Source organism: Ranitomeya variabilis, chromosome 7, assembly GCF_051348905.1.
Source record: "Ranitomeya variabilis isolate aRanVar5 chromosome 7, aRanVar5.hap1, whole genome shotgun sequence".
NCBI lineage: Eukaryota > Metazoa > Chordata > Amphibia > Anura > Dendrobatidae > Ranitomeya > Ranitomeya variabilis.
Genome location: NC_135238.1, coordinates 153086221 through 153102706, shown reverse-complemented (window position 1 = coordinate 153102706; position 16486 = coordinate 153086221). Strand labels below are relative to the sequence as shown.

General features: G+C 44.5%; 1 protein-coding gene across 5 annotated transcripts in view; it reads left to right on the top strand.

Moving 5' to 3' along the window:
* The window catches only part of KIAA2012 (KIAA2012 ortholog), a 485035-nt gene that overhangs the window by 210801 nt on the left and 257748 nt on the right, over positions 1-16486 (top strand). For 4 of the 5 annotated variants that reach the window (XM_077272089.1, XM_077272094.1, XM_077272093.1 and 1 more), the window contains exon 12: positions 3951-4019. The exons of the other annotated variant lie outside the window; for it this stretch is intronic. In XM_077272089.1, coding sequence (XP_077128204.1) covers positions 3951-4019 — 69 coding nt within the window. The remainder of the gene's footprint in view (positions 1-3950; positions 4020-16486) is intronic. 5 annotated transcript variants of the gene reach the window in all.

Below are 16486 nucleotides of genomic sequence, written 5' to 3'. Positions count from 1 at the left end.
GACGGGGAGGCTCCGACAACGCCGTAGTCCTGATGGCGGAGGAAGGAGGTGTCTTCTGGCGACGGGCCCAGGCGTAGAGTCGAGTCCAGAATGTCTTTTGCGGTGCTGCGTTCCCTCCTGCAGGCGGACGTTGATCCGAGGTAACAGCCTCCCAGTCCAGAGAAGAGTCTTTTTGAGGAGGATTAGGAGAATAATCAGTATCAGTCACAGCTGAGACGAAACCATGCGAGTCTGTAGTACTCTCTGGCAAGGTGTTCTCAGGGAGCGCGGTAATACTGTCCCTGAGCTGGTCAGCACTACCCCTCTGCCTGGGGGGTCGCTGACGACGGATGCGTCTCTTTTTGGGGGCTCCAGTAATTGCCCGCAGTGTCTGTTGCACGTTTTCCCCCTGCTTCCTGCAAGTCTCACTGCGGCCTGCACACTCACAGCAACTGCGCTGCAGTTTCCTCTCCTCAGAGATTTCCCGCGCTTCTCTGCCCCTGCTTTCGCGCGTTTTGCTTTTTATCCTCTCCTCTCCCTGCGTCACTCTGCCTCCTGTCACATGAGCCTGGCTTCCCATGCACCCCTCAAATCCGTCCCCCGGAACCCCGACTCCCGGCAACAATGGTTCCACCCGTCTGCACAGCTCACCAGGTCCCTGTCCCCTACACATGCATAACCGCTGTTGAGAATGGACTGCATGTTGGGTCTGTGGGGTTCACATGGCCTACAGTCGTTTATGATTGTATAATAAACCATGTAGAAAAGCTGCGGAGACACCATCACGTGTTTCTCAACGCAAGCAATGAATAGCCAGGTCTTTCACCGGGAAGGAACAACCACGGGAAGGGCAGCATCTAATAAAGGAAAACCACCTATGCCAAAACATGGTATCCATCCACAGACTGCTGTTTCGGGGTATTTGCCCCTCATCAGTGTGGAGTAGGAAACACTGATGAGGGGCAAATACCCCGAAACAGCTGTCTGTGGATGGATACCATATTTTGGCATAGGTGGTTTTCCTTTATTGGATGCTGCCCTTCCCGTGGTTGTTCCTTCTCGGTGAAAGACCTGGTTATTCATTGCTTGCGTTGAGAAACACGTGATGGTGTCTCCGCAGCTTTTCTACATGCATTTGCATATTTCCCATAAGGGATGGGGGCAGTGTTCTGGATCACTGCGTTGAGAAACACGTGATGGTATCTCCGCGGTGTTGGATGTTTTGATCTCCCCGAGATCATTCACCCTTATGTTTATATTGTATAATAAACCAGCCCTGGGCTTTTTAAATGAAGAAATGGCTGCTGTGCATTTGAATATCTCTGCCAAGTGAGTGAACCCGAACCCGCTTAGTCACAACATGTTGAAATATAAAATATCTGATCTTTCTTTCCCCCAATGTCAAAAAATAATATTGGAAGATTAAGGTACACTTACATTGAAATAATATCATGAGCAAGGTTTCACGATAATTTTTCAGTGTAAACAGGCTCCAATCAGTTGTTAAATGAGCAAAATGCTTCATTGATTGGGTGAAATGATATTTTTGCTACACCAAAAATTATCATTCTTGGCAGTGAATTGTTCTATGTAAACAGGACTCGTGCTGCCGAGAACAATGGCAGCCTAAGAGCACTGAACGGACTATTGCTGATCATCCAGTGAGCATTATTTATCCAGGTCTGCCGGTGTAAGCACGCTATTACAGTTGTGGCCAAAAGTATTGACACCCCTGCAATTCTGTCAGATAACAATCAGTTTCTTCCTGAAAATGATTGCAAACACAAATTCTTTGTTGTTATTATTATCTTCATTAAATTTGTCTTAACTGAAAAAACACAAAAAGAATTGTCCTAAAGCCAAATTGGATATAATTCCACACCAAACATAAAAAGGGGGTGGACAAAAGTATTGGCACTGTTCGAAAAATCATGTGATGCTTCTCTAATTTGTGTAATTAACAGCACCTGTAACTTACCTGTGGCACCTAACAGCTGTTGGCAATAGCTAAATCACACTTGCAGCCAGTTGACATGGATTAAAGCTGACTCAACCTCTGTCCTGTGTCCTTGTGTGTACCACATTGAGCTTGGAGAAAAGAAAGGAGACCAAAGAACTGTCTGAGGACTTGAGAAACCAAATTGTGAGGAAGCATGAGCAATCTGAAGGCTACAAGTCCATCTCCAAAGACCTGAATGTTCCTGTGTCTACCGTGCGCAGCGTCATCAAGAAGTTTAAAGGCCATGGCACTGTGGCTAACCTCCCTAGATGTGGACGGAAAAGAAAAATTGACAAGAGATTTCAACGCAAGATTGTTCGGATGTTGGATAAAAAACCTCGACTAACATCCAAACAAGTTCAAGCTGCCCTGCAGTCCGAGGGTACAACAGTGTCAACCAGTACTATCCGTCGGCATCTGAATGAAAAGGGACTGTATGGTAGGAGACCGAGGAAGACCCCACTTCTTACCCCGAGACATAAAAAAGCCAGGCTGGAGTTTGCCAAAACTTACCTGAAAAAGCCTAAAACGTTTTGGAAGAATGTTCTCTGGTCATATGAGACAAAAGTAGAGCGTTTTGGGCAAAGGCATCAACATAGAGTTTACAGGAGAAAAAAAGAGGCATTCAAAGAAAAGAACACGGTCCCTACAGTCAAACATGGCGGAGGTTCCCTGATGTTTTGGGGTTGCTTTGCTGCCTCTGGCACCGGACTGCTTGACCGTGTGCATGGCATTATGAAGTCTGAAGACTACCAACAAATTTTGCAGCATAATGTAGGGCCCAGTGTGAGACAGCTGGGTCTCCCTCAGAGGTCATGGATCTTCCAGCAGGACAATGACCCAAAACACACTTCAAAAAGCACTAGAAAATGGTTTGAGAGAAAGCACTGGAGACTTCTAAGGTGGCCAGCAATGAGTCCAGACCTGAATCCCATAGAACACCTGTGGAGAGATCTAAAAATGGCAGTTTGGAGAAGGCACCCTTCAAATATCAGGGACCTGGAGCAGTTTGCCAAAGAAGAATGGTCTAAAATTCCAGCAGAGCATTGTAAGAAACTCATTAGTGGTTACCGGAAGCGGCTGGTCGCAGTTATTTTGGCTAAAGGTTGTGCAACCAAGTATTAGGCTGAGGGTGCCAATACTTTTGTCTGGCCCATTTTTGGAGTTTTGTGTGAAATGATCCATGTTTTGCTTTTTGCTTCATTCTCTTTTGTGTTTTTTCAGTTAAGACAAATTAAATGAAGATAATAATACCAAAGAATTTGTGATTGCAATCATTTTCAGGAAGAAACTTAGTATTATCTGACAGAATTGCAGAGGTGTCAATACTTTTGGCCACAACTGTACATGACCGCCAATTGGTAAACATGTACTAATAGGTCATTGAGTGTTGCCAGTTGCTATAAGGACTTTACATTAGAGGGTCATATAGTCGTGCCACATTGGGTGGGTTCAGTAGTTGTTTATCCTAGGTGTATGGGCAGCTCAAATTCTGCCATGCAGAGTAGATGTATACAGACAAATTTGCCTATTGGAGCAGAACTGTTGGACCATCTAAGGTGTGTGGGACCTTTTGACTCTCACCGTATGGCTGATTTGGGGGAGTTAAAGGAGTTGTCTGGTCAATTTTTACATGGGTATTCAACATTTCAAAAAGTTGACATCTGTTTAAGGCTTGTTTAGCTGATTTATTAGCCCTGCAGAGGGGCCTTTAGGATGGTAAATATGCACAGGATGTGTAACTTTGTATAAGTTATAATAGTGATCATCATTAATCTACTTTCTGATGACCCTATATTCTATTTGTCATGCACTGATCAATCGGAGCCTAGACATATTCAAGCCTTCATGTGAGCTGAGGGTTAATTGGGAAACAATTGTGTAATCAGTGTTAGTGAATGATGTCACTTTAGTGTGCATTTCATTAAGTCCATGCTCCATTCTAAACAAGTCTTATCTGTGTGACTTCTAGATTGCCTTCCAGTGGAATCTGCAGGTCAGGAAGAACAATGGCCTGTGGGTCAGTTGGATTCTGAGACAGGTGAGAAACCCTGCAGTGTACAGATAATTGGGTATCGGTAACTTATAGCTAATAGGGCTAACAAAGCCACACACTTTCTGCCATGCCATATACTAATAGCTGAAGTTACTATACAAAAAGTGAAAAAGCAGCTAACTAAACTTACAGTTACTCCATTTGTTGCACAAATTATGCAAACTTCAAAACTTTAGACATGGTCATACATATTATGAATGTTGGCTGGATCTGCTGATTTCAGTGGAAAGAGCCAATTATTGATTGATTGATTGATTGATTGATTATGGCTATAATGGAACTTATCTGTGGAAACAAGGGTTAGGGTACTGTCACACCGTGCAATTTTTGTCGCTACGACGGCACGATCCGTGACGTCGCAGCGTCGTATGAGTATCGCTCCAGCGTCGTAGACTGCGGTCACACTTTGCAATCACGGCGCTGGAGCGATGCCGAGGTTCGCTGGTAACCAGGGTAAACATCGGGTTACTAAGCGCAGGGCCGCGCTTAGTAACCCGATGTTTACCGTGGTTACCAGCGTAAAAGTAACAAAAAACAAACCGTACATACTCACCATCTGATGTCTGTCAGGTCCCTTGCAGTCTGCTTCCCGCTCTGACTGAGTGCAGCCGTACAGTGAGAGCAGAGCGCAGCGGTGACATCACCGCTGTGATCTGCTCTCACTTTCCGGCCGGCGCTCACAGTCAGAGCGGGAAGCAGACTGCAAGGGACCTGACAGACATCAGATGGTGAGTATGTACGGTTTGTTTTTTTTTACTTTTACGCTGGTAACCATGGTAAACATCGGGTTACTAAGCGCGGCCCTGCGCTTAGTAACCCGATGTTTACCCTGGTTACCAGCGAACGCATCGCTGGATCGCTGTCACACACAACGATCCAGCGATGACAGCGGGAGATCCAGCGACGAAAGAAAGTTTCAAACGATCTGCTACGACGTACGATTCTCAGCAGGGTCCCTGATCGCTGCTGCGTGTCAGACACTGCGAGATCGTAACTATATCGCTAGAACGTCACGAATCGTACCGTCGTAGCGATCAAAATTGCACTGTGTGACAGTACCCTTAGTCTCAGGCATGTTGGATTTCAACATGCCTGATCATTTTTGATCTTAAATAGAGTCTGTCAGCATCATTTTGTAAAGAAAAGGCATGGAGGTAATGGTGGTGTTATGCAGATTAAATTGATACCTTTTGGTGAAGAAGCCGCAGTGTGGTTCTTCTTTAATCACAGTTTGGATTTTTCTGCTAATTAGATTTCGGTGCACAGGGGCCGACTGAGCAATGGGTCTTCTTCCGTCTGTCTGTGGTTCCCCGACCCTCCGTCTGTGAATGACCGGCGTCCTCTGTATGAAATCTCAGCAGTGACCTGTCATTCACAGACCGGAGGCAAAGAGGCCTGGGAATCACAGACAGGGAGGAGAAGACCCCGTGCACAGTCTGGCCGCTGTGCACCGAAATCTAAGGCCGGCCTCACACTAGCGAGTTTTACGGACGTATGAGCGCATAAACTACGTCCGTAAAACTCGCAAAATAAACGGCACAATTATTCTCAATGGGGCTGCTCCTATTAGCCGTATATTACGGTTCAGTATTATACGGCTTTCTACGGCCGTACAAAATCGCAGCATGCTGCGTTTGTCACCGTATTGCGCAAAAAAATCGCCAATGAAAGTCTATGGGGGCGAGAAAAATACTGATTCCACACTGACCAGCAGTGTGACTTGCGAGAAATACGCAGCGGTGTTAGTGAAAAGTCGGTAATTCAATTGCCGGCTTTTCATTTCTCCTGCCTAAACCCGACAGGATATGAGACATGGTTTACATACAGTAAACCATCTCATATCCCCTTTTTTTTGCATATTCCACACTACTAATGTTAGTAGTGTGTATGTGCAAAATTTCAGCGCTGTAGCTGCTAAAATAAAGGGTTAAATGGCGGAAAAAATTGGCGTGGGCTCCCGCGCAATTTTCTCCGCCAGAGTGGTAAAGCCAGTGACTGAGGGCAGATATTAATAGCCAGGAGAGGGTCCATGGTTATTGGCCCCCCCCTGGCTACAAACATCTGCCCCCAGCCACCCCAGAAAAGGCACATCTGGAAGATGCGCCTATTCTGGCACTTGGCCACTCTCTTCCCACTCCCTGTAGCGGTGGGATATGGGGTAATGAAGGGTTAATGCCACCTTGCTATTGTAAGGTGACATTAAGCCAGATTAATAATGGAGAGGCGTCAATTATGACACCTATCCATTATTAATCCAATTGTAGGAAAGGGTTAAAAAACACACACACATTAGTAAAAGTATTTTAATGAAATAAACACAGCGGTTGTTGTAAGAATTTATTGTTCTCTCAATCCATCAGGAACACCCTCGCTTGGAAAAATAATAAACGCACAAGATACATACCTTCTGGTGAACCGTCTCGTCCCACGAAGTAATCCATCTGAAGGGGTTAACTAATATTACAGGCAGGAGCCCTGCTAAATGCAGCTGTGCTCGTGCCTGTAATCCCCGGCGAATGAAGGAAATGTAGGTCATTGACCTACATTTCCTTCAGTCGCGGTGATGCGCCCCCTGGTGGATGTCCTCATATGACCTGGAGCGTGGGAAAAAGTTCCCAGGCTGCAGTTCATGAGAACATCCAGCAGGGGGCGCATCACCGCGACTCAATGTAAGTACAGATCCTGCTTTCCTTTCAGCACCCGGGGATTACAGGCACGAGCGAGTGGTTTATCGCAGCTCGTGCCTGTAATATTAGTTAACCCCTTCAGATGGATTACTTCGTGGGACGTGATCTGACATCAGAAGGTATGTATCTTGTGCGTTTATTATTTTTCCAAGCGAGGGTGTTCCTGATGGATTGAGAGAGCAATAAATTATTAAAACAACCGCTGTGTTTATTTCATTAAAATACTTTTAAATCATGTGTGTGTGTGTTTTAACCCTTTCCTACAATTGGATTAATAATGGATAGGTGTCATAATTGACGCCTCTCCATTATTAATCTGGTTTAATGTCACCTTACAATAGCAAGGTGGCATTAACCCTTCATTACCCCATATCCCACCGCTACAGGGAGTGGGAAGAGAGTGGCCAAGTGCCAGAATAGGCGCATCTTCCAGATGTGCGTTTTCTGGGGTGGCTGGGGGCAGATGTTTTTAGCCACGGGGGGCCAATAACCATGGACCCTCTCCTGGCTATTAATATCTGCCCTCAGTCACTGGCTTTACCATTCTGGCGGAGAAAATTGCGCGGGAGCCCACGCCAATTTTTTCCGCCATTTAACCCTTTATTTTAGCAGCTACAGCGCTGAAATTTTGCACATACACACTACTAACATTAGTAGTGTGGAATATGCAAAAAAAAGGGGGATATGAGATGGTTTACTGTATGAAAACCATGTCTCATATCCTGTCGGGTTTGTGCAGGAGAAATGAAAAGCCGGCAATTGAATTACCGGCTGTTCACAGCTATCACGCTGAATGAAATCTAAATACAGAATATATATATATGTGTCTCAATGACATATATACGGTATATATATATATATATATATATATATATATATATATATATATATATATATATATATATATATATATATATATATATATACTGTATATATGTTTTCCCTAACATTTGAGCACATAAATCCATTAGATGTCGGTTTTGCAAGCCTGCGCGAAAATCTCGCAGTACGGATGCCATACGGATTACATACGGAGGATGCCATGCGCAAAATACGCTGACACACCCTGACTACGGATCACTATTTTGGGAACATTTCTCCGTATTACGGCCGTAGTACGGACGTAAAAAACGGACCGTATTGTCTTACGCCGAGTGTGAGGCCGGCCTAATTGTCAGAAAACTTCAAATAGTGATTAAAGATGGACAAAAACACAGATTTCTTCACCAAAGGTGTCAATTTAATCACTATTACAGCGCTAGTACAGCCATATCTGTATATTATAAAATCTTGCTAACAGGTTCTCCTTAAGGGAGGAAAGCAGATGGTAGATGTGTCTAGTAGCAGCTGAGTATTCTTTCTACTTTTAGAACAAATGCACACTTATTCAAATGAGAACAGGATCGGATTGATTAAAACTTAACTTATTTTCTAAGTCATTGGGATTTGCCAACAAAATTGTCCACAGCTGGCCATACACATAAGGGCTTGTTCACATCACATTAATACTGTATGTTGGGCACACATTGGGCATGAGAGGGGGATGCAGATTATGATTGAATAAATGAAAATGATATTGAGGCTAATGTGTCACTCTAATAAGAAAAAAGTTGTCAAAAAGGTAAAATGTTGGATTCAGTTTGAACTCCTCGTCCATCTTTTTTTGTTTGTTTTTTTTTTTTTGCTGGATGCATATTTCTGCAATAATAAGGATTGCGTCTCAGGATAGATATAGAGGGGTGTCGGTTATTGATCAGATAGAAAAGAATATCTTGCCTTTGTTGACTAGTGATTTTCCCAGACAGGATGGTATAAGGAGCATTAAAGACATTCAGCAAACACCATGACTTTAGGCCGGGGTCACACTTGCAACTACAATCCGAGAAACTCACATCAATACCCGGCACAGCCGCCGGCACTCGGGACCGGAGCACGTGGCTGCATGTATTTCTATTCAGCTGAACACTCTGGTCCGAACCGACGGCGGCAGTGCCGGGTATTGAGGCGAGAAATTCACTCGAGTTTCTCGCATTGCAGTTGCAAGTGGGACACCGGCCTAAGGTGGTGTTTCGCTGTTGTACTGTGTAGAGATTTGTACTCACTCAGCTGCGGTTGAGGTAGACACACAGGAAGCGGTATTGCTGAAATTTCCAGGCAAGTTTATTTAAGGCTATGTGCACACGTTCAGGAATTTTTGCGTTTTTTTTTTCAAGTTTTTTTGCTATAAAAGCACGATAAAACCGCGAAAAAAACGCATACATTAAGCATCCTATTATTATAATGCATTCCGAATTTTTTATGCACATGCTGCGTTTTTTTCCACGGTGGAATCGCATTCTGGAAAAAACGCAGCATGTTCATTCCTTGTGCGGAATCGGGGGGATTCCGCACACATAGGAATGTATTGATCCGCTTATTTCCCGCATGGGGCTATGCCCATCATGTGGGAAGTAAGCGGATCATGTGCGGTTGGTACTCAGGGTAGAGGAGAGGAGACTCTCCTCCAGGCCCTGGGAACCATATAATTGTAAAAAAAAAGAATTAAAATAAAAAATCATGATATTCTCACCTTCCGGCGGCCCCCGCAGTCTTCCCGCTCCTCGCGATGCTTCCGTTCCCAATAATGCCTAGCGGCAATGACCTGTGATGACGTAGCAGTCTCGCGAGACTGCTACGTCATCACAGGTCATTCTTGCAATGCATTACTGGGAACGGAAGCATCGCGAGGAGCGGGAAGACTATTGATGCTGCATAGGCAGCATCAATAGTAAAAAGTTGGTCACACTTGTCAAACACTATGTTTGACAAGTGTGATCAACCTGTCAATCAGTTTTCCATTCCAAGCGATGCTACAGATCGCTTGGAAAATGCTAGCATTCTGCAAGCTAATTACGCTTGTAAAATGCTAGCGTTTAGCAGGAAAACGCATGTCAATTCCGCATGCGTTTTTCCCGCTGCAGGGAATTCCTGAATTTCTGCGGAAATTTCCGCGGCAATTCCAGACGTGTGAACATAGCCTAAAACTTCATAAACCACTCAGGAAAGCAAACAAAAGAACAACCTTTTCTGGCACAAAGTGAAAACCCAGAGTAAAAAGTCCATACAACATATAGCGGGTCGGCCCGCTCAGGATAGTGTCCGGTTCTTTAGGCCTTAGCGGAGATCCACACATGTTCAGATTCCAGTTCCAGAAACTGAATGAGAGACTTGGTCTCCATTTTATCTGTTAACCAACGCCAATGGGGTTGGGATATGTGAGCAGTCATTCCCACCCATCTCTTATGACTGCTCATAAATCCCGGCCCTGGAATGGCCTACTAACTCTGTCAGCACTATATGTGCTGAAGCATGCTTCCAAGCTCACATCACCGGAGCTAATAACCGCAATGACACATATCTCCCCTCAAGGACCCGTCTGGCAGCCATATTACAGCTGCTATGGGTGTTTTGTGGAATTTTTTATATGAACAAATAAAACGCCAGGAATTTTTATGTGTAGCTGGGTCCATCTCTGTTCGTTGACTACAAATAGCTTATGGAAAAAAAGAAAGAGAGCCCCGTTAAAAATAAAAAAATGAACACTGTGGGGCTTTGGGGGTACTAACACGTCAGAATGTGATCCACCTCCCATCTATCTATTTTCTTCTGTATAAATACTAATAATTATAAAATACCAGAAATTAAATAAATATCAGCCACACTTCTGTGTAGTTTTCTTTCTCCCTTCTAGTGTGCGCATAGACAGTGGCTATGTCAGAAAGCAAATCCAACCTTTGTAAAAGTAGCAATGAACAATACACATTGTTGCTAATTCTTGAATGGAATGACTTAAATTACATACATAGTTACATAGCTATTGAGCCTGACAAGGCTGGTGTACAAGCTTTGAAAATCTCTGTTATAATCCTCATGCTAAAATTATCATTTCACAAGTCCAGCAAGTGATCATAGATGCCTATTTTAGCATCAGGCAGGAATATTTTAAGATGAGATTATATAATTATAATGACATGGATTTTGAAAGCAAGTACACCAGTGCGAAGAGATCTATTTATAATATATGCAGTTTGTACCGTGAAATTTGGTGGTCAGCGTATCTCCGAGTGTGAGACAATCAGCTCCTGAAAGTTGACTGGAAAGAATTGTAGGGAGCATGCTCAGACTGTCCCAAACCAAGACTATTGTTACTGTGCCCCTGTGGTTGTAACAGTGCGTAACTAAATGAAAAAAAAAAGCCAAATTCCTCTTTATGTCTGGAAACAATAAGGCAGATGGTAACCTTGACATCACAGATCAAAATTTCAGCCCCGTTTTTCAGGACAGATTTTTGCCGCATGTTGAAGTGATTAGAGACCTCTTTCCAGCAATAACTAATTGGTCTTCATGCATTCGTTTAAATAAAGGGGACTTCCTTCCAGGGTTTGTTGTCTTCAGTCTTGTACCACAGTTTTCTCGCTTGTTAAAGTGGTGGACATAGCAAATTCCTGTAAACTGGCGCATCTAACTCGTGGGCTGCTGAAAATTCATCATTTTCTGAAGTCTGGCAATGAGCCTAAAGTAGCCTTCTTTACTCCTGATAATGATCTGTTTCAACCATCCCAGATCCAGAGGGAAAGTTCAGAAATTGGGGGTATGTCCTGATTTCAGCTGTACCACAAGAACACAATGGTGGAGCACGGATCCCACAGATCCATGCTACACCGTCCCATCTGGATAGAAACTAAAGGACGTGCAAGGATCTCCAGGTCACATTATATTCTTCAGTTACGTGACTGTGCAGCAGAGACCACATCAATCACAGAGGAGCAGGAATGCAAAAGGATACACAGACAAGTGGAATGCTAATGTGGAGAGCACTGTGGGGAATTCATATTGTGTGGGAATTATACTGTGTGAGGGCAACTATGAAGGCATCATAAGGTATCAGTGACTGTCAAAGCATTATACAATGTGTGGGGGTATCATACTATGGTGAGGGTATCATATTGTGTGGGGGGGGGGCATCATCTGATGTGGGGGGGCATTGTGGGAGCAGCATACTGCCTGAGAGCATTATACTGTGTGTGAGGGACAGTGGGAACATTATACTGTGCGGGGTCTATTATAGGAGCATACTGTGTGGGTTGCTAGGCTATGGGGAAATTATACTGTTTGGGGTCAACTGTGAGGACATGCTGTGTGTACTGTGGGGACAAAATACTGTCTGGGGGAACTGTAGGAGCATTATATTCCAAGGTGGACATTGTGGGACCATCATAGTGTGTGTGGTCATCTGTGGGGGCAAAATATTGAGTGTTGGGTCCATTGAGGGGGACATCATACTGTCTGGAAGACGTTGGGAGCATTATATTATATGGGTGGAGAATGTGGGGCATTTCACTGTGTGAAAGGGACCGTGGGGGCATTATTGCTTCACATACATAGCTACATAGTTACATAGGTTGAATAAGGACCTAAGTCCATCAATTTCAACTTTTCTCCATCAATTTTACATTTTGTCACTAAATATCTACAGCCAACCACTGAACTGAGGAAATCATCCAGCACTTTTTTAAAAGCCGGTATAATGACTGCCAGTACTACCTCTTGTGGCAGGGCATGCCATGGTCTGACTGTTCTAATGTGCCTTACTTCCACTCATAATGAGTGCTCCCTGGTCCTTAGTATGGTCTTTGGAAGGAATAAGTCATTTGCCAGTCCTTTGTACAGACCACACATGTATTTGCAGCGCCCCCACTGTCGCAGGGCCGAGGGGTACCCGGTACCGGGCCTCTGAGTCTCTGTTCTGGGGTTGTCACGGTGGCTAGACCCGGTCCGTGACCCTGCTGAGGGGCGCCCAATGAAAGGTGTGGATGGTGGTGATGGTGCGGTGCAGTAAATAACGAGGACACCAGGTTGCAGTCTCTTTACCTCTTTACTGAAGGCTTCAGGGTCCTCAATCCGGAATACGGTTAACTGGGCTGCGCAAGCCTGGTCGGTCCGATGGCACCTCCAGAGTTCCCTTTGCAGGTGGAAATCTGTGCCTACCTGCTAGCGCTTGTGTGTTGTAGTCCTTCCCTGCTGAGCACCACGGGATAGTCCTCACAACTGTTGTGTCTGTTTCTCGTGTTCCCTCACAACTCGATTCTGATGTTCTTCCACGTCCCCCAGATCTTACGGTTAGGACGCACCCGTATGACGGGGAGGCTCGGAGCTATTCCGGGACTCTAGCGTCACCCCACTCCTGTTGTTACCCCCCCTGTGTCTTCCTAGGTCAATTGGGTGAGACAGCCCGCCTATAACTGACTGTCCTGCCGTAGGTTTGAAGTTTGGCTTGGAGCTCTATACTTCCTCGGCGTTCCGGCCACCGGTATTGCGCCTCAATAGGATGTTGCCTCATCTTACAGCACGACTCCTACTGGTATTCTCCTTGTTGCATTGATCTCGTTTCTCACTCAGCACAATAAACCTCGCTTCTTATCCTTTCTTGGGGTACCGCCGCTATATCGTGCAGGCGCGGTCCCGTAACGTTCTTTCTGGTTGCTAGGCCTCTGTCAGGATCCCACCCCTGACAGGGACCCCTCTGAATCTTCCCCTACAACACCCTCTGCCACAAGGTGTTGCCTGGTTCCAACCCAGTCAGCTTTCTCTCCTAACTTCCTGCCTAACCCCCAGTTTTACCAGATTGTGAGGAGTGGCCTAATGAATAGAACCCTTAGCTCCCCCTGGAGGCCAGACTGTGAAATGTATTGGTGTCTGTGATACCTGGTCAGATGAACTCCTTCAGTGCCATTAGACGTACCATTGCCCCCCTTAGCGGCGGAGCCACAGTACTGCAACGACCAGGACTCTGGGGCGCTGCATATTTATACATATAAATGAAATCTCCTCTGAGGCATCTTTTTTTCTAAGCTAAACAAGCCCAACTTTTCCAACTCTCATCATATGAGAGATTTTCCTTTGATTGAAATAATCTGGTTGCCCGCCTTTGAACTGACTCTAACTTCTGAATATCCTTTTTAAAATGTGGAGCCCAAAACTGGATCCTATATTTTAGATGTGACATCACAAGTGATTTATAGAGAGGTAACATCGCGGGATGTTATCTCTCTTTTTATACACCCTAAAATCGTGTTTGCTTTTGCAGCTGCTGCTTGACATTGAGTACTGCTGCTCAGCTTACTTGTTGTAGCTAGACTACCCAAGTCCTTCTCCTGATCTGTAGTCCCGAGTATACTCCCATTTAATGTATATGCAGCAATAGGTTTATTCCATCCTAGGTGCATTACTCTATCAACATTAAATCTAATTTGCCAAGTGTTTGCCCATTCAAACATCTTATCCAGATCGTTTTGCAATATTGCACTGTCAAGGTCAGTTTTTAATATTCTACATAGTTTGGTGTTCTCAGCAAAAACCGACAGTTTACTAGATTAAGTTCTTCCCTTAATTTGTTGAAATCAGCTTTCCTAAATTTCAATTTTTTTGCCTTTTCCCTTTGAAATGTTATATTGAATGTTGCATTGAAACTTACCATATCATGGTCACTATATCCCAAATGCTCCTGGACCTCTAGATCTGAAATTATATCTGGTCTATTTGATAGAACCAGATCCAGCAGATTATCTCCCCTGGTTGGTTCATCTACCAACTGAGAGACCAATTGTCCTGAACTGCAGATAAGAACTTGAAGCTTTTAGGCCATGTGCACACGTTCAGTATTTTTCGCGTTTTTTTAGCGTTTTTTCGCTATAAAAACGTGATAAAAACGCGAAAAAAACGCTAACATATGCCTCCCATTATTTTCAGTGTATTCCGCATTTTTTGTGCAAATGTAGCCTTTTTTTCCGCGAAAAAATCGCATCACGGAAAAAAAAGCAACATGTTCATTAAAATGCGGAATTGCAGGGGATTCCGCACACCTAGGAGTGCATTGATCTGCTTACTTCCCGCACGGGGCTGTGCACACCATGCGGGAAATAAGCAGATTATGTGCGGTTGGTACCCAGGGTGGAGGAGAGGAGACTCTCCTCCACGGACTGGGCACCATATAATTGGTCAAAAAAAAGAATTAAAATAAAAAATAGTCATATACTCACCTTCGATGTCTTCCCGCCTCTCCGCTGCATGCTGCCGCTTCGGTTTCTATAGCTGGTGTGCGGTGAAGGACCTGCGATGACGTCGCGGTCTTGTGATTGGTCGAGACCGGTCATGTGACCGCGACGTCATGGAAGGTCCTGAACCACACCGGCATCTATAGGAACGGACGCCTGCAGGTGAGTATAACCATTTTTTTTATTTTTTTTATTATTTTTAAACATTCTATCTTTTACTATAGATGCTGCATAGGCAGCATCTATAGTAAAAAGATGGTCACACTTGTCAAACGCTATGTTTGACAAGTGTGACCAACCTGTCAGTCAGTTTTCCAAGCGATGCTACAGATCACTTGGAAAACTTTAGCATTCTGCAAGCTAATTACGCTTGCAAAATGCTAAAAAAGACGCGAAAAAAAAAACGGGAAAAAAACCGCAAAAAAGAAATTCGGATTTCTTGCAGAAAATTTCCGGTTTTCTTCAGGAAATTTCTGCAAGAAATCCGGACGTGTGCACATACCCTTAGCACAACCAGAAGATTCTATGTACCATTGATGTCTGGATAGTTTAAATTACTCATAGTGAGGACCCCATTATTATTTGCTGTCTTTTTAATTTGTTGCAGCATTTCATCCTCTACATGTACAGCTATATTAGGAGGTTTGTCGCAAACTCCAATTAGCAACTTACCATTATTGCCATCGCCATGTACATTTACCCATACTGAATCTATATTGTCGCAGCTCCCCCCAATATCATTATTGAGCACAGGTCTTACGTTGGTTTTAATGAAAATACACACACTTCCTCCTTTTTTGTCTTTCTTGTCCTTTCTAAACGTATTGCAACCCTTTATGTTTATCACTAAGTCATGGCTTACATCCAGCCAGGTTTCCTTGATGCGCACCACATCGTAATCTATGGCTGACATAAAAGTCTCCATTTCATTCATTGTGTTTGCAAGACTTCTGGCATTTGCCAGCAGACATTTAATTATATTACCACATTTATTACTACTACTCGCCTCCCTACTTTCCTTGCATATCCCAGCCCCCTTTAAATCCTTATTGATCCTACTGTGTCACTCTCTCTGTCTTCTCTATCTATCCCCTTATTTGCACAATTGCCCTTCCCCCTCCTGATCCTAGTTGAAAAGCTCCTCCATCCCTCTGACCAGATTTTCCCCCAGCACAACCTCACCCTCCCCATTGACGTGCAGCCTGTCCCTACCATAGAGCCTGTAGCCGACAGAGAAGTCAGCCCAGTTCTGGATGAGCTTAAACTCTTCCTGTCTACACCAATTTCTAAGCCACATATTTATCTCCTTAAGCTCCTGCTGTCTTTCTAGTGATGCTGATGGCACCAACAGTATTTCTGAAAACACCAGCTTGGAGGTCCTGGCCATCATCTTCTCTACTAGTTCCCTCATTTCTAAAGACCTTCCACCTCCCTCTTACTTTGTCATTGGTACCAATGTGTACCATGACCGCTGGGGTTTCCTCAGCCCCACCCAGCAATCTGCCTACCCTATCTGCAATATGCCAATGTAAGGAGGTGAGGCACAAGAAGAGTCCGGGGGCCGTTACCTTCTCGGCTCTGTGCCTGGAACCATTGAGCTGTGCTACAGGTTCCCCAGGGGGAAGACTTAGAGACTGGGAGAGGAAGGAAGCCAGGCAGAGAGTGGGAAAGG